Source organism: Maylandia zebra, linkage group LG19, assembly GCF_041146795.1.
Source record: "Maylandia zebra isolate NMK-2024a linkage group LG19, Mzebra_GT3a, whole genome shotgun sequence".
NCBI lineage: Eukaryota > Metazoa > Chordata > Actinopteri > Cichliformes > Cichlidae > Maylandia > Maylandia zebra.
Window position 1 is genome coordinate 26,099,639 of NC_135185.1, and position 26,508 is coordinate 26,126,146.

The window sequence follows — 26,508 nt, forward strand, 5'->3', positions numbered from 1 at the left end:
TTGAAAATATATATTCAAATAATCTCTTTATTCATTTGAATTTTTACACCACTAAAGACAGGGATAGGTTCACACAATGGGCATGGATATTTTTCAGTTATTTGATGGAGGAGGAAACTTTTAATAAAAATAAGAGCCATTTCCTAAATTCTCATGATGCTGAAAGTACAGCCAAAAAGAGGAGCAATAAGACGGTATGTGCCAGATTGACTTCTTTCACTTGCTATTGATGTTTTATTCTGTACAGAGGGACAATTTGTACAAAATTAATCTAGATATATATATATATAACACTACATGAAACAAGGTAAATCATATATACAATATTAAATGAAGCATATAGTACAGGTGACATACAAAAAGGACACTTTAAGTTATGTTTTGGAAATAATATGTTAAAATTAAAAGATCTGAGAAGATCCTGCAGAGAGAACAAGCCACCAAATCGTTTTTAAATCATCTCTTCTCGTCACGGTTGACTTGTTTTTCAGCACTAAAAGGAAACCTCCGACCTCTGACTCAAACTCATTAAAATTCATTAAAACATCTCTCCCAGCAAGCAGGACTGTTTCATAAACAGAAATCAGTTTGGTGAATGGCATTCCTCCAGGGTAAAAGGTACATGTTTAACATGGTAGTTTTAATTTACATCTTTTTGCATTCAAGCAAATACAGTATTAATACAGTTAACAAGCCAAGTCACAATGTCAGTTTATTTTCAGCATCTGGTATTTTTGCGGCCGTTTCACGCCGGCGTGTTTCAGCGCGGAGCAATCCGAACGGCCGGAAAAAAGAAAGAAAAAAAAAAAAAATCCAGAACTTGACATCCACACTATTAACCTCCAGAGACAATACAAAGAAATACAACACATCGAATATGAAGACCTCTAGCAGACCTTGGTTTAAACAATGGTACTGACTGGAAAATATTTCCTGAACTTTTAAAATCTTCCTCGCTGAGAAGGACACAAATTATAAAACCTACAAACTAGAAAAGTGAAAGTAGGACTGGTAGCAAAACAAACATGCTACGTCTTTACATTTGGTAACTCTTGTGGTAGGGCTTGAAAAATCAAAACAAACAAACAAAAAAAAATCGGAATAACTTCTGTTCGATAATAAACCAATTCCATATTTAATTCTTGGAGGATATTAAACCAACTTATTCAATAAACATAATGAGCAAATGTTCTGAGTAATGCTAAAAACCAACAAGTTGAGTTGCAGGTGTAAATTCTCTATTCAACACAGGAAAAACTCACCCTCTATTGCATTCCCCTTTACATTTTCCCCATTTATTTTATATAAATATATTCATACCCTATCTTACATCATCACATGAATGCACCATGCTCTGCATTTCTAGTCAGCAGGCACCTGTTACATGTGACTGAGAGCTTACAACACCTTGCTACAACCAATTCCAACAATATAGGCAGCAAATACACAATTTTCATGCAGTACCATTGTTTGAACTGTAGGCTTCACCATGGTCTGTTTTTTTGTTTTGCTTTTGTTTTGTTTTTTTAAATATTGCCAATGAATGTCAATTAGCAAGCATACAAAAGAACGGCATATGGCACAAAACAATAAATGAAAAGTGTCAAGATGTCCACAGGACAACTAAGTCTTTACTATCCATCTTTTCGGGAGATTGCAAGGCTAAGGACAGGCCTCAGTTTGGTCTTAAGTGGAAAAAGAAACCAAAACAACACCAACAAATAAAAAAAACAAACAAACCCCAAAACACCAGTGACTGGAAACAACGTCAGGTGTCCCTGTTAAAGTCACAGATACAAACATGAATCGAACAGAACACAACAGTCTTGGCACTGACAAGATGCGTGTTACAGCAAAAATAAAGAAAACATACAACAGGTAACAGAAAGTTGCATCTTCTATCTGAACCAATCGCGTCTGTTTTTGTTCCCTTTGAAAGAAAACAAAGAAAAGACTAAGAGACGATCCTCAGACGTTTAGTCAGGCAGTTCCTAATTTTTTGTATCCATCCATTGTGAACACATTTGTAAGAAGGAATGAAGAACCTGTGTTGTGCTGTCTGTACTCTCAGGTTCCACATTTACAGTGAGCGCACCGTGACGTGAGAGGAGAATGGAAGGTGAACAAATGAGGAAAATGATGAGAAAATACGAGTCTAAAAGTCACACACATATACTACTACTCCTCTTCAAATAAAGGAAAAAAAAAAAAAAAAAAAACCTGAGAAAGCAGAAATTGGAGGGAGGTGGATACAGGTTTTCTGTGCTGGAGCAGCAGGAATAAGGAAAACTAAGTATTCTGGGGGAGGGGACTGACAGGAGGGATGGAAAGCCCAGCTTGGATCACCAGTGTAACTCTGGCACCCGGGCATAAAAGATGTCCATGGCTGTAGAGTGTAGGAGGGTTAGTTGAACCAAGAGCCAGCAGATTGTGGGACCTAGAGTCCATCGTGGGTGGTCAACATGTCTTCAGCTCTGCGGTGGGACTCCAAGGCTTTTGTGGTGTAGATATCCTGAGGCAACTCCGATTTGCGTCGCATCATGGGTCGCTCTTTCCGCTGCTCATGCTGCAACTGTTCGAATAACAGAAAAGAACAATAGCCGAAAAGTTGGGCTCATTTTTATTTTCAGGATTATTAAATAATCTTCAGGACAGCGACAGATATCATGATCCAAGTTACAAACTACACAATAGCTGAGTTAAGATTTAATGCAATATACTTTACACAGTTTTTAGTCATTTGCATAATACTGAACTCTAAACTACCATCACAACACACACACACACACACACACACACACACACACACACACACACACACACACACACACACACACTTTCCAGTAGTCTATTGTAGCTAATAATAACAACAATGATACCCCAATTCCAAAATGTTGGGACGCTGGGGAAAATGTAAATAAAAACAATGTAATGTTGCTGATCTCACATTTCACTCACAGTAGACTATAGAAAACATATCAAATGGAAAAAAAAGGATAATGCTAAGAAAAAAAAAAAAAAAGTGACTTGTTTTTAATTTGATGGCAGCAACACCTCAAAAAGTTGGGAGAGGGCAACAAAAGGCTAGAAACTTAGTGGTACTTCAAAAGAAACAGCTGAAGGAACATTTAGCAGCTAATTGGGTTAATTGGAAACAGATCAGTAACATGACTGAGCATTAAAAAAAAAAAAAAAAAAAAAAGCCTCTAACAGAGAGGGTTGTTTTTTTTTGTTTTGTTTTTAGAAATAACGATGGGCACATCTGCAAAAAAACTGCATCTACAAATTGTGAACAATCTCAGGATAATTGTCCTCGTTGTAAAATTGTGAAGACCTTGGAGATCTCATCATTTATAGTGTATACCACCAAAAGATTCACAGAATCTGGAGAACTCTGTGTGTGCGAGGGACATGTCTGAAGATCAACACTGGATGCCTGGGATCTTTTGACCCCTCAAGCAGCACTTCGTTAAAAACAAACATGACCCTGCCATGAAAATCAGTGCATGAGCTCAGGGACACTTCTACAATTCACCGTCTGTGAACACAGTTCTCCGTGCCAGCCGCAAATGCAGATTAAAGCTTTATCATGCAAAGAAGAAGCCATATGTGAACATGATCAAGAAATACTATGGTCTTCTCTGGACCAAAACCAGAAAACTGCTCTATGGTCAGACAGATCGAAATGTGACATTCTTTTTAGAGAACAGCTTGCACATGTGAAAAGGCAATCTCAATGTTAAAAGAGTAACAAGTGGTCAGATTCAGAATATGTCTTTCAGTAAAGGCCTTGCATATTTCAGCAAGACAATGTTAAACCACATACTGCATTCGAATACAACCGCAGCTCATAGTAGAAGCTGAACTGGCCTGCCTGCAGCCTAAACGTTTCACCAACTGAAAACATTTGGTGCACCATGAAACAAAAAGACAAACAAACACACAAAAAAAGGAAAAGACAAAAAAGACCCAGGACAGTAGCTGGAATCCTATAAGGCACAATAATGGGACAACATTCCTCTCCTGAAAGTCCATTAACGGGGTCGCCTCACATTTACAGTTTAAAAAAAAAAAAGAAAAAAAAAAAAAAAAAAAAAGGGAGGGGCTACAGAGTGTTAAACATGGCCCTCTCCCAACTGTCTGAGATGAATGTCTACCATCAAATAAAAAAAATAAAAATTTTCTTAACATTATATTTCTTGAGTGTAAATACTTAATATTTTTTGTGCTCTACCGCAAATAAAAAATGGGTTTATCTGCATTTTACAGTTTCCCAACTTTTATTGAATTGGAGTTGCAATAGTAATAATGAATAAAACTGCTATCTGTAGCTAGTTGTGTTTAAAGTATTTGGTAATTTTAAGGGGAAAAAGACAGAGAGAAAGTCAGGTTTACCTGAGTTGCGCCCTCCTCAACTGTCTTTTTTAACCTCTGAACATCTTCTATCAAAGGGACATCCGTCTCCATTGCTACAGGACTATTGAGGTCAGAGGAATGAACATAGATAGAGAACTATGATGAAAAAAAGAAACAAAAAGAATGGAGAAAAGACTTTCAGTTGCATGCAAAGAAGAATTAATCCAAAAGTCAGTGAATGATTTAGAAAAGGAATAAGAGTGTGTCGGAATCAAAATGATTGAAAACATTAAGTAATGATTTTAGAAATTTGAGTTTTTACTAAGGAAATATGAAAAATATTGTATCAGATTTAGAAAATAAAAAAAAAAAAAAAAGATACTAAACTAAATATTTGATTGTACCTGAAGCACAATGAAGCCAAGTCGTGCTCTTTGGGGTGGAAATGTTACGTTTTTGCTGAGTGTATCTGGGAAATATACTCATTCATATTAATACCAGCTCTCATGGCTATGTTGTAAATAAGCTACAGCTAGCAGGTGCTTGTAGCAACTACCTTAGCATGAAACCGCTAGCCAGTCTTATGCTAAGCTAATGTAATCAGATGCTAGTTTTAGTTCCCAGTTTAGTCTAAAGGTATAAAAGTGATATCAATTTTTACACTTGAATGCTGAAATATTCCTTTAATGACGCCTAACAACGAAACACCATCGTATTTCATGCTGATTTTAGTTTTAAAGAAATTATTTTGGATTCCTAACACCACATTTCTAGCCAAATTAAAATGACTCCCATAGTTTTTAGATCTCTCGTAGAAGGATAGAAATTCCCAATTCAACCATTCACCACAACTACACACTGTTCCTCAAAGATCTTTCCACTGTTATTAGTGGTATTACTAGGGAGGGAAAAATGAATCTCTAAGCTGGGTTTTAAACAAATACCACTAAACAAAACCTCAACAGGAAAGAACAGAAAGGAAACTACAATTCAGCAACACAATTTTACACACAGGACACGCAGAAAACACACCTGGACCCAAGTATTTGGACAGTTTTACACATTTTCAGTTTTTCCTTTAGGCTCTGTGTTTCGGTAATGACATCACAGATGGTAAAATAAATTCCAATGAATTGGCTTAATTGGAGTGTGTATGCACTAGCACAGAAAGAACATTGTATTTGACTGTTTTAAAACAGTCCATTCACTCAATCAAAACCATTATTTTTACAAAAAATGCTAGGGGTTTAAAAGGACAACCTGGCCTTAGTTCTTTATGAGGAAAACATATGTAGCATTTGTTTTTAAGCCATATTATGCATTTTGACTTCAGTTGCATATTATGAGACTGAATCTGGTCCTTGAATTTATTATTATTTATTTACCAATTTACCGGCAGCACTTCAGCACAGAGACTATCTGTCCAAACAGTTAGGGTCAGGAGTGCATATCATATAGTTTGACACACAAACAGACTCACAAACAGTTAAGAAGGGATTGTGCTTAAATAACTTCACATACTGCTCACCTGTGGATTTGATTTGGCGAGGTTCTCAATCTTGAGCCAAGCCTCTTCGCGTTCTTTTGACTTTGCCTTTTCCCTGTTTAACAAAGCACCAACCCTCCTGTCACTAAACGGTTCCAATCCTCTGATTAATGTGAAATCCAACACAACAATTCATCTGCAGCATTAAGGCTTACTGTAATTATGCCCCACTTCAGCATCGCTTTAAAAGACTGAAGGAAGATGAGACTTTGATGCTTACTTGTTTTTCTCAGCCCTGTACTGCTGTGTGCAATCATCAAAGAGCTTTTGATTCATCTCCATGAAAAGCTTCAGAGCGTTGTAGATGAGGCCGTGGATGGTCCTATGAACACAAGGAATAGGTATTGAGAGTCAAATAAGAGCAGCAGCATTTGTGTAAAGGTCACTTTTGCCCTGGAGGATCAAACCTAAAATTATTACTACAGACAGACTTAAAATTTAAAACATACATTTTAAACAGGTGGCATTAAATGAAGCATATTGACAGAATGAGTGCAAACATATATAGGGATTACGCGCCCTTTAAGCCAATTTTAATTTGAGTCTAGAGTGATGTGAATAGAGTTGAGATATGAAAGTTCAGCAGATGAAAAGTAACTGAGGGAAATATGTGAACTACTGTGCCAGGCATCGTGTCAGATTGATGTTATGTGTAATCAAAAGTACACACAGAACCATCTCCACACGAGATGCAGCTTACTTGTTCCAGTGGGTTTTTGAGTTGCGGTACAAAGCGGGGAACATAATTGGCAGAATCTTTGCTGCGTTGTCGCTGATCAGGCTCATGATGTACTCGTTGTTCCAGTAGTACAGAGCTCTCTCGGCCACCTAAAGAGAACATATACAGTGTTTTTTAGGAGTCACAGCCACTACAACTTAAGCACTTCTTTGCAGGGTTATGAAAATTGTGATTATCCATCCGGTACCTGGAAGTGGGGGCTTGAAACACATTTGGCCAGCTGTCTGAAGAGAGGCTCTTGCACCTTAACAAACTCAGAGGGCTCAATAACATCCAAGATCTCCTCCAGCTCATTGAGGAACATCACTTCCTTGGGGCTGTGAGTCTTCGGCCAGTACTTTAGTAGAGCCATTACCACCTAAATAACCAATCAGGAAGAATAAACAGATAGCAGATTTGAGCTTAAAAATAAGGAAAATACACTGAAATAAAAACAAGGCATCACAGTGTAAAAATCAAACAGGCGCATAAATTACAAAGTTTCGACAAACAGCATAAAGCTAAATGAGAACTACCCTAGCATGTTTTTATTAGACATACCGGCTCAGTTAGAGTGCTGTCCTTCTCCAAAAACTGCACCACGCAGTAGGCCAGCTGCAATTCACAAACAAATACATTCATTGGACAGTCAAAGTATCTGAACCAATGCACAAGCAAATTAAAAGGAAAGGGGACACGAGTCGACTGGCTGAGACATGTAGTGACTGAATGACCTGCTGCTCTCATGAAAAGAGGAGTCTCTACACAAATCATATAAGGACAAGAAAATATGTATACGTAAATATTTTTTTAAAAAGTTTTAATTAAAAATATTAAAAAAGCTTGTATGGCTTACCTGTGGATGGTAGACACTGAGTGATTTGACTTTGTGCAGAGGCAATAAAACCTTCAACAGGAAAATCTTGTGCTCTTCTTTTAGTGGTAAGGCAAATCCATTGATTATGCTGTCAAAGAGGGAAAAAAAGAAAAACCCATTAAAGAATCATTAGAACATCTAAAACACTGTCTGGCATGATGCAACAGCTTGAGAAGAACTTACAGCCTTCATATTCAGAAAGCTTTTACATTTAGTTTAATGTGTTTTGTACTAAAATAAAAAACAACAACTCAGATTTCATAATAAGCACAAGGACACCTTGTGCTTATTATGAAAGCCAAAGCTCGCACACCAGCGCCATACCTTCCAAGTATTTCCAGTAGTTCAGCTATACCGTTATGGTGCTCTGTCTCATAGATAAACCTGTAAGAACAAGTTCAGACTTGTTCAGTAGCAATAAACAAACTCTTGATAAAGGAGCAATTAGCTTATCCAAAATGAACTCACCTATAAAAAATGTTATTGATCTGTTTTCTGATGTATGCTCTCAGCCCCAGGAACTTTCCATAGATCCTGTGGAGGGTGGTCTTGAGAAAGTCTCTCTCTCTGGGATCCTCACTGTCAAATAGTTCTAGGAGCTTTGAGAGATGGAAAGTGACATGTTAATATTATTATTATTATTATTTATTTTGCTTTACAAACTTTTTGGTTACTACCATTCTCATGATTTATTTTTAACCACATGATAGATTTTCAGAGTTCCGTGAAAAAAATATTAGGCCCTCTTTTTTACCTGCATAACAAACTTCTGGTCGATGTATTTCTTCGCTATGTTTGGCTGGAAGTCCGGCGATTCTAAAAACCTAAGGAAAAATTCATAGACGAGCTGCAACAGACAAAAGCAGAATATATGCAAGCACATTATAATCAATCTCTGAGTGTCTTCTAGGTTAGAAATAAACGTTTTTCGACTTGTGTGTAGAAAACTGAATGAATAAAATGTCAACCTGGAGGTGAGGCCATGCAGCTTCAAGTGTTGGCTCATCCTCTTCAGGATCAAACTCTGCTCCAGTTGGGTTGGATGATGGAGGCAACGTTCGAAACATATTCACAGCAAACTGAAACAAGTAAAAAGGAAAACGATAGCTTACTGTAAATGTTTATGTTTACTGTAAATGACTGCATGCAATTTAAGCAGACTTCCATTTGTCGTTTTGTTAGGGAACGATATGAACTACAACTTTAGGATAATAAAGAGATATTTTTGACATAAAATATTGCCCACCGTTAAACTAAACATAGTTATAAAAGATATTTCAAATAAATAAAAAAGAAAAAAAGACTGATTGACCATAAAATATGTTTTCCTTCTAGGTAATGGTAGCTTTGTCCTTGTAATTGGGCCCCAAGGGTTTAGCCCACAATAATCCAAGTATCTTGTGTTTCTGGTCTCTCAGTGTCAACTGACTCCCCTGTGGGCTTCTTCCCCACAAAGCAGATCATGGGACAGTGCAGGTGGCCTACTAAAACACTGAGTGCCTTGTTAGAAAAGACAGGCTACAAGGTAGATAGACTGTCTGCACTGTGCTGTGCTGCACTGCACTTCAACCAATAACCAAGGGCACTTTCTTCATTTTAAGATGAAAAAGAGAAAAAAGACGAGGGAAAAAAAAAAAAAAAAAAAAAGAGCAAAAGCCACAAATAAAAAGAGGGCACTGCATTTTATGTAACCTCTATATGCATTTCTGAACATTACAGGTAATCTTTTCAAAATGGGAACAAAGTTATAAAACTCATGAAACAACTGAGCTTTATTCTCTCAAACAACAAGTGAGCGTAAAACTCAAATATTCTGTTTTGTTTTTATGCTCCATTTAACCGAGTTAAATGCTTTATTGTTGACGTGAACAGATGAACGCAACTGGATACAATAATTCACAATTATATTGTTTCCATCATAAACAATTTAATTTAAATTCATATTTATCATAAAACACCGACAACTCAACAGGGCCTTCATTCAGACAAATGAGCTGGCTGACAATGGTGTTTCCATGTTATGTTCAGCTCTTTCATGTACATCAAACAATGAGGACTTAATGAGCAGTGTTATGGCCCGTCTAGGGGTGGCCAGACCACAACATAAGGGTGATCCATCCTCGTCAGACCACAAGCAGCAACATCATTATCAGAAATCTGATAATGATGTTTAATAAATCATTATCAAACTTTACCAATTGTGGTAAAGTTTGATAATGGTTTATTTACAATATGTTGACTCGTTATTAAACCAAATGATAGCAACTTGCCTCCCCAACTAAGAAAAACATGACAAAACTATAATCAAACAAAAAGGCAGTCCATCCCTAGGTGGACAGGCGAACAGCACTGGGCAAGTGATAAAAGGTCTGCTGGTTGGGATGAGCCTAGGATGAAACAGCTTTATTTTGTGGTCTGGCCACCCCTAGATAGGCCATAACATATTTGGGGGCTCCTCCGGAAGTTGAACCCGGGACCTGTCACATTGCACAATATGAACTAATAAACGGTTAATTTAACTGAAATTGGGTACAAGTCAAATAGACATTAGACCACCAACCCGCTGAATAAATATACAGATTGACACGCCTGTAGAAATAAGGAAAAGGTTACAAATAATGGCCGATTACTGGTGAATACATTAACCCTATAATGTAACCACGTACAATGCAGGTCTTTACATGTTACATTTTGCTTTCAGGAGGAAGTGGATTGCGTAAACAAACATGTAGATTACGTGTTTGGCATAATGCTATCAAGCAAAATGACAACAGTTGTTGTCTGCGGTGGCGTGACGTGCAATAACATTTCTGGGCAGGCAAATCTCAGGATGTGGTGGATCCGCATGGAATCGAATATGTGTGGTGCTCACTTACTTACTGATCAACTAGTGCATCTCTAGTTAGCACAATTCCTCCTGTCATAACAATCTTGTTTTACTTTGATTCTTTTTAAAGGTTAAGTTGCTGCCGCAAAAAATGAGAAGGCCATTCTTTCATTACTTCCTAAACAAACCGCTGTAGCTCCTGAAAATATAAAATGCATCCCTCTGTGTGCCAAGAGAAAGTCCTCTGCTGGAAAAGACCCCTTTTAATGTAAGAGCTTTCATGTGCCTTTTCTCTCTCATTCCCAGTGGCTTTAACCTACTTCATTCTTTTAGAAGAAAAAAAAAAAAACTCATACAAGTGATGAGAAGAGATTTTCTTGTTTAGAAAAGGCTTACACATCAGTAATGCAAAGTTAATACTAGAAGAAAGCAAAAACTCAAATTTACGCCTTCAACTTAGGATGCTTTCTTTATATATATATTTTATAGTGTTAAAAAACCTCACATTGCTCGTTTTTTACCAAGTCATCAGTAAAAAAACAAAAGAAAAGAAAAAAGCTTTCAGTTTCCTATCTGGAAAAACAAATACTGGAAGAAGCCTCCGTAAAAAACATTTAAAACCCGGATGAATGCAAAAAAAAAACAAAAAAAAAACAAAACAAAAAAAAACCATGATGTACTACACAAACGCTCCACTGAAATCTTATTGGAAACATTAGCAGAGTATCAATATTTTTAGCCCAAGTTTCTGCCTCATCTTTAGCATTAGGGACAAACCTAACTCCCTTCAGCTCTACTGACCATGTGAACCACCTCCGGGTAGATGGGCTCTGTGATGACGTTCCTGTTGTGGGTAATGTACTCCACCATTTCGCTTAGAGCCGCCCGCTTCACTTCCTTCCATTTCAGGTCACTCAGTGGGTCAGACAGGAAGTCAAAAAGAACGCAGCACTGTCGCAGCTTCTGGATGAAGAGCTTCTCCTGTTCCGCAGGGGCCACATCTAAAGAAACATGGAGAGGGGAGGAAAAAATTAGGTGGGTGAAGAAAAGGCAGAGGGAGAAGAGTCTTGGGACAACTGAACGAGTGTTGAAGGCTGAAAAGTGGTGATGAAATAAAGTGGTTGAGAATATAGAAGAAAGGAGACGTATGAGGGTGAGTGAGGGGGTCACAAGAGAAAGGAAGGGAGGCGGTTTATCTGTCAAGGATGACAGCTAAAACTGCAACATGTAAAATGGCAACAAAGTGAAGAGTAGCAAATGAGTCACGAAAACTGAGGGCGCTGAGAGAAAGACTAAGATGGTTAGGCTAACAGAGCAGAGCAGAAAAGACAGGATGGAGGATAGAGGGAGAAGGATTTGGGAACTAGGTGAACGGTCACACTAACCATTTCACACACACTGAGAGATGTCTAAAGGAACCTTAGCTAGTCATTACATTTGTCCATGGTGGTTTGAGGACTCTCTGTTTTGCTTTGATTCCAGCTGAGCTCAAGAGCACAGGCTTACAAACAAACAACCTTTGCCAAAGTGCACACTTCACACATGAAAACCCAAGGAGGAAATAACCATTTTCAGTGCTACCTGCTCATGGGGTGCAGTAATAACACATAGTGACACCATAATTATGTAGTTACTTGACACAACTTTGATGTAGCCCATTTCTTTTCCTCTTTTATGATGTTTAATGTTACCTTTGAAAGTCAGAACTGAAGAAAAGTCTTCACAAAACCCCAATGCCAGCAGAAACCAGCTGCTTATCCAAAAACCATAAATGCAGACCAAAATTCTGAAAACAGAACTGTATTTTTTTAAATATTGTAGGCATCTACAGTAGCAATACATAAATAAATAAATAAAATAAACATACCTAGTTACTAAAACTTACAGTGGTATTAGATATTCACTTGCAACCTTACTGATGCCAATAGTGGCATCTTTGCTTCCTCCAGCTGACATACAGCAATGCTGCAGTCAGGGAGGCACAAAGCTCCGCCCCCACTAGCAGCTGAACACTGAATATTAGCATAACTGGGTGAAGCATCTTAAAGACCGACAGCCTGGGCTCTAAAATAATTTGAGAGGTCAGTAAAGCTTCCATTTCAACAACACTTAAGTACTAAACATTATCGGGGTGGTGGATACATTAAAATTAACCATTTAACTATTAGCTATTACTCACATGAGCTGCCTCTATCATTAAGGCAGCGACTAGTGGCTATGGCTAATAATAAAGTGACCGTTTATTACTGTTGAAGCTAGGCAGCAAACTAGTCTGGCATGATGCAACAGCTTGAGAAGAACTTACAGCCTTCATATTCAGAAAGCTTTTACATTTAGTTTAATGTGTTTTGTACCAAAAGAAAAAACAACAACTCAGATTTCATAATGCCCATGTGCAACACTAATAAATAAATGTTAAATAACAGCAAAAAAATAATTATTTGCCTAAAATGTGGTCTGTCTCTCATAAGTCCTTTTTAAAAAAAACTTTTGCCTCTTAATTTAGTCTTTTTTTGTAACCCCATGTGGCATCACAAATAGTATTTTTTTGAGTATGAAGTTTAATGCAGTCTAATTTAATATACACGATGAGCAACTTGCAGTAACACAGTCCTCTGTTCAAACCCAAGATCCCTGATCTGTCTTTTCTATGTGGTGTTGTCGTATTCCTTCCCTGCTTGTGTGGTTGTTTCTGGAGCTCTTTTTTTTTCTTTTTTTTTCAGAACCATGATAGTTAAATGTTGTTGTTGAAGTGAACTTGAACAAGAAGTCAGGGATTCATAAATGTGACTTAACATTATTTAACTCATTCACTGCCAGCCATTGGCAGTGAATGAGTTAAACCCATTGACTCATTCACTGCCATTGACGGCTATAGACGTCAATGGCAGTGAATGAGTTAAGTGTCCAACTTTTTCAACAAACAAATAAATGCACCTTAAAATACCCCCATGCCCCCAAAATACACCATATATGCTGACAAGCCTAAAAAGAACTAATCAGTGAAGGTGAAGCCTTGACTGAGGGCTGGCACTTAAGACTTGGATGCAGCCTGCACTGGGGGAGGCTGATGATGCTATGGGTGACTAGAGGTACATCATATATATGCACAGCAACGGGAGGGGGGGGAGGGGGGAATCCCATTTGTCTTCCATGAGTGTACTGCAACTTGTGGGCTTAGAGCTTACTATTACTGAGATAAGCAAATTAGGTTGTGAGGCAAATTATGATTTATGAATTTAGCAGAGGACTAAAATGAGAAAAAGGTGTGCATATGCACCAACCAGCTACCAGCTGATAACACTAAACTGAGCACTGCAAACTGGTTACTTGAAATCAACATATAATCATATTATTCTGAGATTAATTAATTCCATCTGGTCTCATTATGTTTTTCCATCTTGTTTTTAATTACAATTCAATTAATTAGCAAATAAACAAACAAGCAGGCAATCATTGCGACTCGATAGACACTTAGGAGGAAACAGCTAAACATATTCAGCTTTGCCCTACTTTTACTGAACCTACACAAAGAGCGACTAAGTCAACAGCACACTATAGAGGATGGTGCACATGCACGCGTGCACACAAAGCCTGTGTGTGTCACATTCTTGCAAACAGGCAGATTCTAGGTAAGAAGAGAGATCTTCTATTCAGACATAATGGAGACTTGGCTCGGACACACAAATACACACACACACACACTTCTGCAGTGTCAGTTTCAAGTTGGCCAATTTATCTTGATGACAGTAACAGATTGGGAATTCCAGAGGAGAGGGCAAGTGTGTGCACAGCCATTATCAGCCACTTCCATAAAGATTTGGCAGTCGACGGGGCTGTCAATGGAAATAACAAGGAATGAGAGCTTCATCCAAGATATACATCTTTTTTCATTATCCCGTCAAAAGCAGGTGAAAACCATTTCCCAAAGTTGACACAGCGGTTTTTTTTTTTTTTTTTTAGAAAAAAGCCTGTAGACTAAACTTGAGGAGCAGCATTTTAAACTCCCAATCTGAGATAAGTGGAACTGTAAGAAGGCTTAAATTAACATTTATTATCTTTTTAAGCACCAAAGTCCTTAAGTGAACCATTCCTATCTATAGCCTATAAGAACTGTGTTGTAACATATTTGGTAATTGGACCTGCAGGACACAAAGCTGTCCAGGGATGAGTTGCCAGGCTTGTGGCACTCCTATCCGGTTGTTCAGTCTGACGTCACTAGCCGTGTCTGGGTCTAAACTCCGCTGCAGGTCCATATATCAAACGATCACTATGGCATTACTGAGAGTTGAAAAACTGTCTAAAGTCTTTCATCTTTAATAAAATGATCAGCGTTCTGCTCTACCAGGTGTAACAATTGAGTTTAGCATCCAGGCATCCATGAAAACGGAATTTATGACATTTAACGGAGTTAGAAGTTAGCAGGGAGTTAGCTCGCTAGCTTCTATCTAAATACAATATAGCATGTCCTGACTGCAGGGTTTTGGATACAAATTAAAACGTACAGCTCTGCTATCACTTCCAGCATAAATGAAGACAGAAACTAAACAGCAGTGACGTTTGTAGGGTTACTGAAGTTGGGCTAGCTGGTATATAATGATTTGCTACGTGACCGCTAGCGACATAGCTATGTTAGCATAATATAAACAAGCTAACTTTTTTTCCACTCGATAAAAGTTAACGTGAGTTTTCTCGGTGGTCAGGAACAAATGTAATCGCATGGCAGGATGCTGTAAAAGGACCAAACTTCAGCCAGGAGAACAACTGAGATAATCCATCCACAATACGAAGTTAGTCATTCATATACTGCTGCATGGTCTGGGCTGTAGTTACATCCTAAGGTTTTAAAAACTGAGCTTAAATAAATGATTAGCGGTAATAAAAGCCGAGGGAGGTCAACAGTGATCACTGACTGTTTTAGGAGCTTTTTGAGATCAAATAGAAGAAAATACAAAACATTAAACATGTTAACAACACAAAAGCCATATTAAACGCAGACTACTTTAGACCCGGAAGTAGGATTCGTCGCGTCATCACTGAACAACCGGATTACATAAGCCTGTCTGTCTGTCTATACTGTAAAGTTTCTGTGCACTCCTAATGTACAAACCACGTTGTTGTGTAACACATAAAAAGGCCCAGTGTTGTGGTCTCAAAAATGATGTTAACCATAGTGTGACTTCTATTAATATAACTCATAGAAGCCTTAGGTGGGAAGAAGCATGTGCATGAACACACAAGCCCAAGCATCATGTTTTGTGGAGAACAGAGAAAGATTTATCTTAATACCCCTCAATTCAATCCAAGATAATAAATAAGTGGGAGTCACATTGGAGCCATAGTCAATACGGTTTCCTCTGTAAATGGGTCAAATGAACAGCTGCTAGTCTGAAGCCGGGACGGGTTTGGCAACCTGCCTTATTGACGGTACGATATGATCAATGTAAACACTGACCAATTACTATTTATAGCACCACAGAAAGAAACTGTGTCATAGGTGTGACAGTGTAGGAGGAGCCAGTTTGGCCACTTTCTACCATTTCAACAAATTTGAATGGGTTGTAGGCAACACCTAAAAATACATCCATGATATAGATGCTGTCAAGTGCAGCACCCGGATGAAGGTCCCTTTTATTGTTTGGTAACAGTTAAAAGATATGCATCATTGACACCCTTGAGACACATTTATAGCTCGAGCTTCCACTGTGACTAATAATGGCGAGGAGTGCGTCTCAGCGCTTGCTGTTTAAATAATGTCTGACGAAACAGACAAGGAGGCAAATAAAGTTTCACATATAAACATAGCTTTGGATCGAGCACCATGTTCATGTTTTCAGAATATTTGAGAGACAAAATGTATCATCACACATTTCATTTGTTTACTTTGGGCTTATTTTTCACAAACTAAGCACATAAACCCACATTTCTGTCAAAGTACTGGTGGAGTGCCTAATTTACCATTGTTCAGCTAACTGTGTCAAAGTATAGTGTGAATGCATTTGCTCTGCTAACAATACTTGTAGTGTAGTGCGTGGAAGGCTCAGTTAATCTTCTAAGACTAGGCAAACATAGATGCAAGTCTTCAAGTCTATCCCCGAGATGAGTCACCATATGCATTTACACACCTATACAAGTGTAAATACGTTTTTTGTTTAGTAACAGAATAAGTATCTCACAAAAAAACGCAAGAGGAAGAACTGAATTGAAACACAGCAATTAGCCTGATTCATTCATATGCCAAGCGTGAATGGCAATCAGTTTCAGCTGGATCGGGATTAAATTTGCAAATGCTGGGATAAGAGATGTTTGATCTGAACACGGCTGGAACGATGGACTCACAAAGAGAAGAAACAGAATGAGAAAGAAAGCCCGATTGTACCACAACACTGTTGTCATTCAAGGCATTTGCCTCTTTGGCTCAATAGAGAGTAATCAATAATTGCCTAAGGCTTCATCTAACGCTGGGCTGCACCCGGAGTACAGTGGTAACAGGCTGGCCCTTTCAGACATGACTGAATACATTGTACAGGCATTAAGAGGCAGAGTCCGATGTTGTAATCCTAAAATATTGCTGCTATGCTCTGACAAAAATGGCTGGGTCACAGTGTTTTGCTTACACGACGTGCACCCGTGAGATGCCTTCTGTTTTGAATTTCTTGTTTTGAGCAAAAGGTTGCCTTTAAGCATGCCACTGGCAAGCCGGTAACAAGGGAAAGGGGTGGGGGAGCTGGAGAAAGGGGTTGCAGCCTGCTGCAGAGCAGTGGCTGCCTATAGCCCACTCACTATAAGATGACAGAATACACTAGGCCAGTTAAGAGTCACCGAGAAGGTGAAGCCATCATACAATAGCTGACTTCCACTTATCTCTGCCTTACGGACAGCGATTACCAGCTGCACAACAAACCCAGAAATACACAATTACATCCAAACACAAGAAAAACTAAAGAAGAGACCCTTCCCTAGGCTATGACCTCACTTCCTTTGACATCACTAGCTTGGCGGGGGGATGGGCAGCTAGCTACTAAAACCAGATTTTTTTTATGTAGCTCCCGGATCTCACGGCTAACCACCGAAACATTAAAAAGCAACGACTGCTTCTCCGATAAAACCGCTCGCTTTCTAAAACTAAGACGCAATAAGCGTACACTAAACGGCTGACTAGCCAGGCCAGTGAAGGGGAACAGGAGCGCAGCAACACACATCTCTCTCTCGCTCTTCTTAATTTCCATAGGACAATACAGGAAGAATAATTTGTCCTTACATACCTCTGAAGTGCACAAGAGCCACCGGCTGAAACGGCCCATTGGAATTGGGTGCATCCACAACCATCCTGTCTCCAGATTTATTGCATGTCAACATCTAAACCTCAACCAGGAAGGCGATTCCACTCAGGGCGAGAGGCCAGCCTCCATTTTAGCACAAAAGCAGATCAGAAAATGAAGCTCTGTGCCGCTGGAGGGAACTGGCTAGGTAGTGACGTAAACAGCGAAGGAGCCAGCTGATTGGCTGAGTCCATGTTGCTCTGGCTCAATCGAGACGAGGACTGCTTCGAGAGAAGGGAGATGATTGGATGAGAGCTTGCATAGGAGGTGGGTCATACGTCGGATTTTTTATTTTTTTTATTTTTTGGTTTTGCTCCTCCTTTCCACTCACTGCTCTCCTGTGACGCTCTGCAAAGCAGGCCCTGCTACAGATCTTAGATCAGATTAACTTGAATCTTTTCTACAGTTCAGCCATTAGCAGCGGGTTTGGCATAATCTGACTTAGGATAAGCAGCTGGAAATAACTTACTCTGAGAGAGAGAGAGAGAGAGAGAGAGAGAGAGAGAGAGAAAGAGAGAGGCCCTGGCTCAATCTTCAAAGTCTTTCATTGTTTCCTCCTGTCATTTCTCCTTGGTTCTTTATCAAAGGGAGCTGGAGAAGAGGGTCAGATGGGGCTCTGGATTCAATGAGCAACACAGACAAGCGGAAACCACATGAGAACTGAGACCTGGACGGCTCAGGGTTGAAACAACAGTGGTCTCCAGCAAGAAGAGCCACAGAGAGCCAGTGGAGGCACTGCACACAAGATGAAAGACCCATTTATAGCATGTAAAACAATGTGAAATCAAATAAATATAAATAAGATGAAGCTACAATAAAATTTAGTTGGTGCCTGACATACTTTGTGAAAGTGCCTTACGAATCCCACACTGTTCTGAGCAATGGCAGGACATACAGCATTATGTTGTGAGTGATGCCGGCATTCTTAGTACAATTAGCTGTAAGCAGGAAATGAAAGCGAGAACACAGAAAATTAAATGCATAGAGACACAGAATAGAAACTCCAAACAGCAGTGGTTTCCTGTCTCACAATTTACCTGATCAGACAAATGTTAAAGTTAATTAGAAATATGAGATAAATACTACATATCTGAGTATGCCATGTTCTACATTAATCTGTAAAATGTAGTAGTCGGCTATGCTTATTTCTTCAGTTACTGTTAATAACGTGACAAATGTTTTTGTTTGTGAATAATTACTTTGGGAATGTTTACTTCAGCACAAGTAATTCTTGCAGACACTGAATGATTAATCTGCATTTCATCTTTACATAATGAAGAGGCTGTCCTGCTTTTCATGTGATTTATCAGAGGACACAGTGAAACCACATTCACACCACAAGACAGACTAGGCTTTTCATAACAGAAAGGGCTTCACAAAGCCATTTTCACAGTCATTTAAAAACAAAGGGACCGTGCTGTGTTGCAACAATGGACATAGTCAGACAATTAATTGGAATTTAATGAAGAGTCCAACAAAAAGGCCAAGATGTACAGTATGTTCCAGCTATCCTGAATCTCTTATTAGTCAGTGTTCGTCCCATCCTGATGCCACTTAATGAATGTTGGACACGTTCAAATAATGTACAAATCACAATTAAGCAAACATAGAAGAAAATGGATTTACTCTAAAGGACATTTGTTGCACAAAAATGTTTTATTTAAAAGACACGTATATTTTGCTTCCAATGAGAGAGACTTTGTTACTTTTACAGTGGTCTTGAAAAATAGTTCTTCGGGCATTTTGAAGGTCTTTCAAAGTTTTTTCAAAGGACCATTTTCAAAGGAATGGTCATGTTTTTTCACTAAGCCACTTAGCACTGACCTATGAATCATTCAAGCATAAAAAAAGCCCCTAACACAAGGGATGAAAAAGAGTTGTCCCCACACATAACAGACAACTTAGCAAAACACCCTGTGTTGTACCAGTGCCAAAGACTTCACGCCCCAAGGACCTCAACAGCTATAGGCCGGTGGCTCTGACATCCCACCTGATGAAGACCCTGGAGCGGTTGGTCCTGGCTCAGCTTCGGCGCCTAACAAGCTCATCACTGGACCCACTTCAGTTTGCCTACCAGCCTGGCATTGGAGCGGATGATGCCGTCATTCACCTCTTACATCGTTCCCTCGCTCACCTGGAGACCGCTGGAAGCACTGTGAGAATCATGTTCTTTGATTTCTCCAGTGCCTTCAACACCATTCTTCCCTCGGTTCTGAAGGACAAGCTGGAGAACTCTGGAGTGGCCCATCACCTCACTACCTGGATTTTGGACTACCTCACTGACCCGACCACAGTATGTGAGAACTCAGGGCTGTGTGTCGGACAGGGTCGTCTGCAGTACGGAGGCCCCAAAGGGAACGGTTCTGGCTCCGTTCCTCTTCACCATCTACACTGCAGACTTTTCCCACAACTCCACCCAGAGCTTCCTGCAGAAGTTCTCTGATGACTCTGCAATAGTCGGCCTCATCACTGATGGGGACGACAAAGAGTACAGAGGACTGACCCAAGACTTTGTGGACTGGTGCCAGCTGAACTACCTCCAGATCAACGCCAGTAAAACCAAGGAGCTGGTGGTAGACTTCCACAGGCACAAACATCCTCCACTGCAACCACTGAATATCCAAGGTATGGACATCGAGGCTGTGGACAGCTACAGGTACCTTGGTGTTCATCTGAACAACAGACTGGACTGGACTCATAACTCAGACGCCCTCTACAGGAAAGGGCAGAGCAGGCTGTACTTGCTGCGGAGACTCAGGTCGTTTGGAGTGGAGGGTCCACTCCTGAAGACCTTCTATGACTCTGTGGTGGCCTTAGCTATCTTTTACGGTGTGGTCTCTGGTCATCTCTGCTGGGGACAGGAAGAGACTGAACAGGCTGATCCGAAGGGCCAGCTCTGTTCTAGGATGCCCTCTGGACCCAGTGGAGGTGGTGAGTGACAGGAGAATGGCGGCTAAGCTGTCATCACTGTTGGACAACATCTCCCACCCCATGCAGCAGACTGTGACAGCACTGAGCAGCTCCTTCAGTGGGAGACTGCGGCACCCACGGTGTGGGACAGAGAGATTTCGCAGGTATTTCCTCCCCACTGCTGTCAGACTCCACAATAAAGACTTTAACTGATCAAACACACACATCCACACATGTGCAATAACACTAAGTGCAATAATCTTCTCTGGCATCGTTGTATTTTTACTCAGTTGTATATAGCATTTGTATTCTATTTTTATCTTATTGTATATTTTATTCTATTTTATTCTACTGTGTATAGTATTTTATTTTATTCTATTCTGTACAGTTGTGTACTGTATTTATTCTTATTGTATTCTAATTTTTGCTTCATAACTTTTGCACTGTCCACTTCCTGCTGTGACAAAACAAATTTCCCACGTGTGGGACTAATAAAGGTTATCTTATCTTATCTTTGGCATATCTCGCAAGGCTGTGCAATGTGTCCTTAAAAATTTTGAGGAAACTGAATAAATGGATCACAGAAGCAAAATGGCTTAAAAACTGTCTACAGTAGATGAAGCAAAGGCCTGACACAAGATGGGATAAATGCATCTGGTTCTTTAGTTGATCCATTTACTGTTCCCTAAAGCTTGATCAGGAATGGTCTTAGTGGAAGGGAGGCTGTCAATAAGCCATTCTTAAGGAAAAGAACAAGGAGAAAAGGCAGAGGTACACCAAATTACACAAGAACTGGACTCAAAATGAGTGGCAACAGTGATGAAATTTGACATTTTTGGTTCAAATTATTGTTAGTATGCATTCAGGCTCTGTCATGGTTTGGGGCTGCATGCCAGCCAGTGATGTTGGAAGCGTCTGAGTGGCAACAGTCTAATTTCTTAATCTGACAAACACACTCTCAGTGCAGTAAAAGCACACAATGGTACATTATCAGTCATGAACTGTCCTCCTCAGAGCCTGAACCTTAACATTAATGAAGCAGTGTGGGATCATCTTGGCAGAGAACCGAACAAAAGGCAGCCAACATTCAAAGAAGAGCTTTGAAAGTCCTTCAAGAAGCCTGCAGAACAATTCCTGAAGACTACTTTAAGAAATGAAAAGAAAGCTGCCTAAGAGAGTTCAGGCTGCATTGAAGAATAAAGGTGGTCACACCAAATATTCACTTTCAAGTTTAATAGAATTGTACAAACTCTGTATTTGCCTTATGTACTGAAATTCCATGTATGTTTGCACATATTTCAATCAATCGCGACACCTTTTTCTCATTTTTCTAGCAAAATATATGCCTCAAGAGTTTTGCACAACACTGTATATTGCTTCACTTATAACTGAAAAATAAATGTCTTCATTATTTTAATAGGTAAAAATTTCTCTTGGCAAGTAATTTCTGCATTAGCAGGTACAACAGTAAGTTTGCTTTGGGTTCTCTGCACCTCATTACAGTGTGAATTAAAACTCATTGAAAAGAAGCACCCAGTGACACAGAGGAACATATTAAGCAATTAAAGCAAAGGCAGAGGTGAGGCAGGCCAAGTGTATTGCAGTTTTTATTCTTGTTGTTCTCTCTCTCAGGGGCCAAAGCCTCTCCAAGAGGTGCCATTACATTCCACAGCCATGACAACGGGAACCAGTATTTACTGAAAGCTGCCACTTACTTCTTGCAAATTGGACATACTCAAAAGCTTCAAATACCACTGTTACTCTATGGGAAATACTTCTGGTTTCTGAGATCTAGCGTATTAGTTCACTGTTAAAACTCCCACTCAAAACCCACAGCACAATTTATCCTATTAACATGTCTGATGGGTCAATTATACATTATGCCTCCCCCCTACTTCCTCCACTGTTGTACAAAAGTGTTAAAAACACAACAGTAAGCCATATTGTTGCACTTGGTGACACACATACAAAAATTGTCTTTTACTCAACAGATATACTATTTACACCTTTTTAGAGTCACAAGTCCAGTGAAGTCATACAAAAAGTAATTCGTTTGTTGAAAAAGAAATCTATTTGAATAATGCTACTTGTCTTATTCTCAATGTACAGTCAGCCATAGGGCAGTAAGACTTGAGATTATGCTAGAATTCAATGAAAAATCTCAACATTACAGCTCCCAAAATAACAGCTCTTTCATTTTCAGTCAAAGGGTGGCAGCACAGACTGGGCCATCTGTGCAAGAGGCTTCTGAAACACAAAGCTACTACTAAATGTTTTACTAACACCTGGAGCAACTTGCTGTTTACTCGCCTTCATTAAACATGCAACGTTGTCCTACTGACAAGATTTTGTCCATCTCACCAAATGAGACCATGTGAACCCACGGTTGCACTCCATGTAAGAAAGAAACAGACAAAAACTTTCATATATGCAGCAGCTCTAACACATGCATGACCTTTGTAGACTTGTAACATGTTTCACTTTTCATTACTCTCAAAAGCATACACACACAAACAAAATACATACAGGACTAAAGTAGTTTTGTCTGTAGTTTGTAGCTGTCTATTTTTATGTATTTGATTACTGTGTGAATTTATTGGGATTCAGTGTAATCTTGGGGCATATCTTATAATATAGTAATATAGAAGAAAACATTTAAATACTTTCCAATAACAGTGAAGAATATCAACCTAACCTCGGCTAAGCTCCTGCACATTGTCCTAATGAAAGACCTTCACAGTGAGCTCCTGCTCAGAGTAAGTCAGTAATTAATAAAGTGTGTGGGTGGTACTCACTTATTTTTTTTCATTCATTGATTAATAACTTGGTTTAAAAAATCTGCAATGAAAATGTGAACAATAATAATCCCAATCAAGTTCATGTACCGGTAAGTCAAGGTGTAACATGTACATATATCTTTTAGCATTTCCATTAATATTCACGTTAACATTTAAAGTTCTTTAGTCTCTGCCCTGCAGATGTCACTGATCTGGTTTTCATGAGCAGGTTTATTTGCAAGAACTCTCATTAAATCTCAGAAACGTGGGTGTTCGGGCCATTTCTTTAAGCTACATGTGGAACTCTCTACCTCCTCACATTCATGCGCTGGACTCATTGATATAATTTAAGACTGCTCTTCAAACTTTTTAAACAAGTTTATTCACTTTGATTGAAACCATAGCCATATAGCCTTAGCCATATTCTGTTTGTTTTATTTAATTTATTTATGATACAACTTTAAATACTACTTTTAACTAACTGCTAAGCTATGCTCTGTCATGGTATATTTCAGGTTTGCTGTTTTAATTGTATAATCCCATTAAATGTATTCTTCTTCTTCTATTATTATTATTATTTTTATTATTATTATTATTATTAAAAAACTCCCAATACATGTCCAATGTGTATTCAGTGCCATCAATATGACTTATGTAATTTTCACAGTCATCAGACAGTTTTATTGATTTGCAGCCATCAGATCACCTCACTGCAGGGTTCAAGAGAACATTCAGTAACAGAAACACAAAGCTAATTATTACTTTTCAAATTATCATTAGATAAACTGCCACACTCTGCCAACCGTGTGCGTGTCTCACTCCACCCCTGTCTGTGCTGCACGCCTCTATTGTTCCTTTGTAGTGTCACCCACCTCATCCAGGTATGAGAACAAAGCATAGCTGGGTATAGTTTACAGGAAACCACTTAGGCCAAATCCTGTCTGTAATGTGGGGTGTAAAGAAAGAAGCCATGAAAGATTGATGCAAATGTTCAAACCTCAACCTAATTCAGAGTCAGCATCCGTGCACTATGTACCAACTGAATCAGTCAATGCTGTAAATTGGCAAACTGACAGTGGAACATGCTTGCTATAATTACAGGTGTCTGTTTGCTGGTTTGTTTAATATTAATACTAAACTGACACTGAAACAAGTACAAGTCTCCCATCGCAGTTATCCACATGGCTTGGCCGGGCTGTGTTATAACATTAGCTTATGCAACATTGTTTATCTGACACGATTAACATTACGGGCCATGCTCAAGCTTACGTTAAATGTTTGATTTGGAGCTTTCTTTTTTTTATTGTTATCCAGTGGCCCAGATTCAAAGATTCTTTCAGTCCATTCGTTCAGTGTTATCTTACATGAGCCCTCCATGGTGGGTAATATCTGTTTCTTCCAGGTACGATTGCAGATACAGCTGATTGCACATCATTTGCATTACAGATAAAGCTGATGGGCAATCTGCTTAGATATAAATTATGTAGTGAGACCTCAAGGTTAAAAAGATGGTTATGAGGATCCACCAAGGCTATGAATTGTTAATATGATTCCCTTCATCCATAATGGCCAAACGTGCAATCTAAGATAAAGGTCAGCTTGTGTTTTCCAGAAGAAGTGTAGCTTATCTCTGCATATAAGCGAACTGTAGTTGAGCTGCATTTGTAGAAGACAGGAAGAAAAGAAAGACAGCTCCTTTTTGGGATACTGTATACTGAAGGAGGCATACCGGCTAGCTCGGGTAGCTTGTGTAGTTCTCTGTTAGCACTGAGGGGGAAAAAGGAAGTGCTGAACCTCTTCTCCCTCTTGACGGCCGATTGTGACCCTGGCTGCTTTACCCTCATCAGCTGAGTTGCAGGAGGCACTTTCTTATTGGAGCCCTGCAGAAATAAGAGTCATAGTGGAAGGGCTCTTGTTACTAGAGCAAGGTAGGGAAAGGTAGTTCCTGCCCCGAAGGAAATGGCACAGGAATTATTTTTCTCAAGTGTCACTGCAGAGTCCAAGGGAGGGGGAGGGGGAGAGGGAGTAGAAGGGGGGAGGGTGTTGCAGTTAAGGCTCAAGTTCCTTTCTGAATCAGATCGGGCGATTCTCAATTAAGCAACCTGATCACAGCCGGCGGTGTGCTGTACTGCATCTGCTGACAGAGATTGTGATGGACCTCAGTGGATAGAATAATTGAACATAGATGGAAAGGATACAGCTGTCAATGGGAACACACAGCAGGTCCAGGAGTCAATCAATCAGATCTTTTCCGAACTCCACTCAACATCACCGATGTACAAATGACAAGGACAAAAATAGCCACGACGATGGCTGGTATTACATGCAGAAGTCAAACAGGGCACAGTGGGGGTAAAAATAGGGATTGAATGCAAGCATTTTCCAAAGAAAATAAAGTCATAAGATCATGCCACAGGTCACATGAGTAGGTTTGCCTGAATTTCACGAGGACAAAAAGCCATTATACTTGAAGAACACAAATGCAACGCTCACAGAAAGCAGTAAAAGCAGTTGTAGTCAAGATAGCGTTATAATATGTGCTCATGATGCATATGATATGCATGACGTCTGAAAACTCATAAATCAACAGAAAACCTCCTCTTTGTCACTTATTAATGCTGGTAAAGCATTTGAACACAATTAGTACAAAGAATTGCATAAATAAACAATAAGTAAAAGTATCAGAGAAAATAAAAGTTTTGGCCTACAGACATTAGATCCATGTAGTAACAAATGCTCAGTAACCTTAACTTTAGATCCTCGCTGGACAGTGAGAAGTTTAAAAAAACTTACGTCCTGGTCGCCTGCAGGCCCATTTTTACTCCCAGATTTCTTGGATCTTCCAGATTTGGAGGAGTCCTAAAGAGTGAGCATGGGAATTAATAAAAAGAAAGAAAGAAAGAAACAGATACATGAATACAAATATTCAGCATTCCTATCCAAGTCCACTTTACCTTTTCTTTTTTGCTCTTGTGAGGCATGCTGACATGGGAATCCCCAGTGTCAGCAGTGAAAGTGTGGCCACACACTGACAGCAGGCTCCTGGTTAAAACACGTCTGCTCGTATACACTAATAATGAGGCTTCCACGACTGACCATTCAAACACCATGTGACTAAGTCGGAGCCGCAAGCAGTCATCCTATTTCTACGACGGCTGCACAGCACTACTCACCC

The 26,508-nt window shown here is 39.3% G+C and overlaps 1 protein-coding gene across 5 annotated transcripts; it reads right to left on the bottom strand.

Annotated features, from left to right (window-relative positions):
* ppp2r5ca (protein phosphatase 2, regulatory subunit B', gamma a) lies at positions 1–26,508 on the bottom strand. 5 transcript variants are annotated; one of them, XM_012922866.5, is made up of 16 exons: positions 26,288–26,508; positions 26,127–26,192; positions 25,063–25,213; positions 11,126–11,325; positions 8,466–8,576; positions 8,252–8,344; positions 7,966–8,096; positions 7,822–7,881; positions 7,477–7,585; positions 7,182–7,235; positions 6,829–6,999; positions 6,603–6,730; positions 6,123–6,224; positions 5,885–5,957; positions 4,396–4,512; positions 1–2,572 (listed from the first exon to the last, which is right to left on the bottom strand). In XM_012922866.5, the coding sequence occupies exons 1-16, from the start codon at positions 26,441–26,443 to the stop codon at positions 2,438–2,440; spliced, it is 1,857 nt and encodes a 618-aa protein (XP_012778320.1). In that variant the 5' UTR covers positions 26,444–26,508; the 3' UTR covers positions 1–2,437. The 5 variants fall into 5 exon arrangements, with proteins under 5 accessions (XP_012778320.1, XP_023011359.1, XP_004540515.1 ...); XM_023155592.3 differs by having other exon boundaries at positions 2,502–2,572; positions 4,396–4,477; positions 26,288–26,506; XM_023155591.3 differs by lacking the exon at positions 4,396–4,512 and having other exon boundaries at positions 26,288–26,504.

Excerpts from the sequence above, each read along its gene's own strand:
- ppp2r5ca (XM_012922866.5), bottom strand. The coding sequence starts at position 26,443 with ATGGTGTTTGAATGGTCAGTCGTGGAAGCCTCATTATTAGTGTATACG. Across the intron at positions 11,326-25,062 it reads CAAGCTACCCGAGCTAGCCG|ATGTGGCCCCTGCGGAACAG; the intron begins GTATGCCTCCTT and ends ATGTTTCTTTAG. Across the intron at positions 5,958-6,122 it reads TACAGGGCTGAGAAAAACAA|GGAAAAGGCAAAGTCAAAAG; the intron begins GTAAGCATCAAA and ends TTTGTTAAACAG.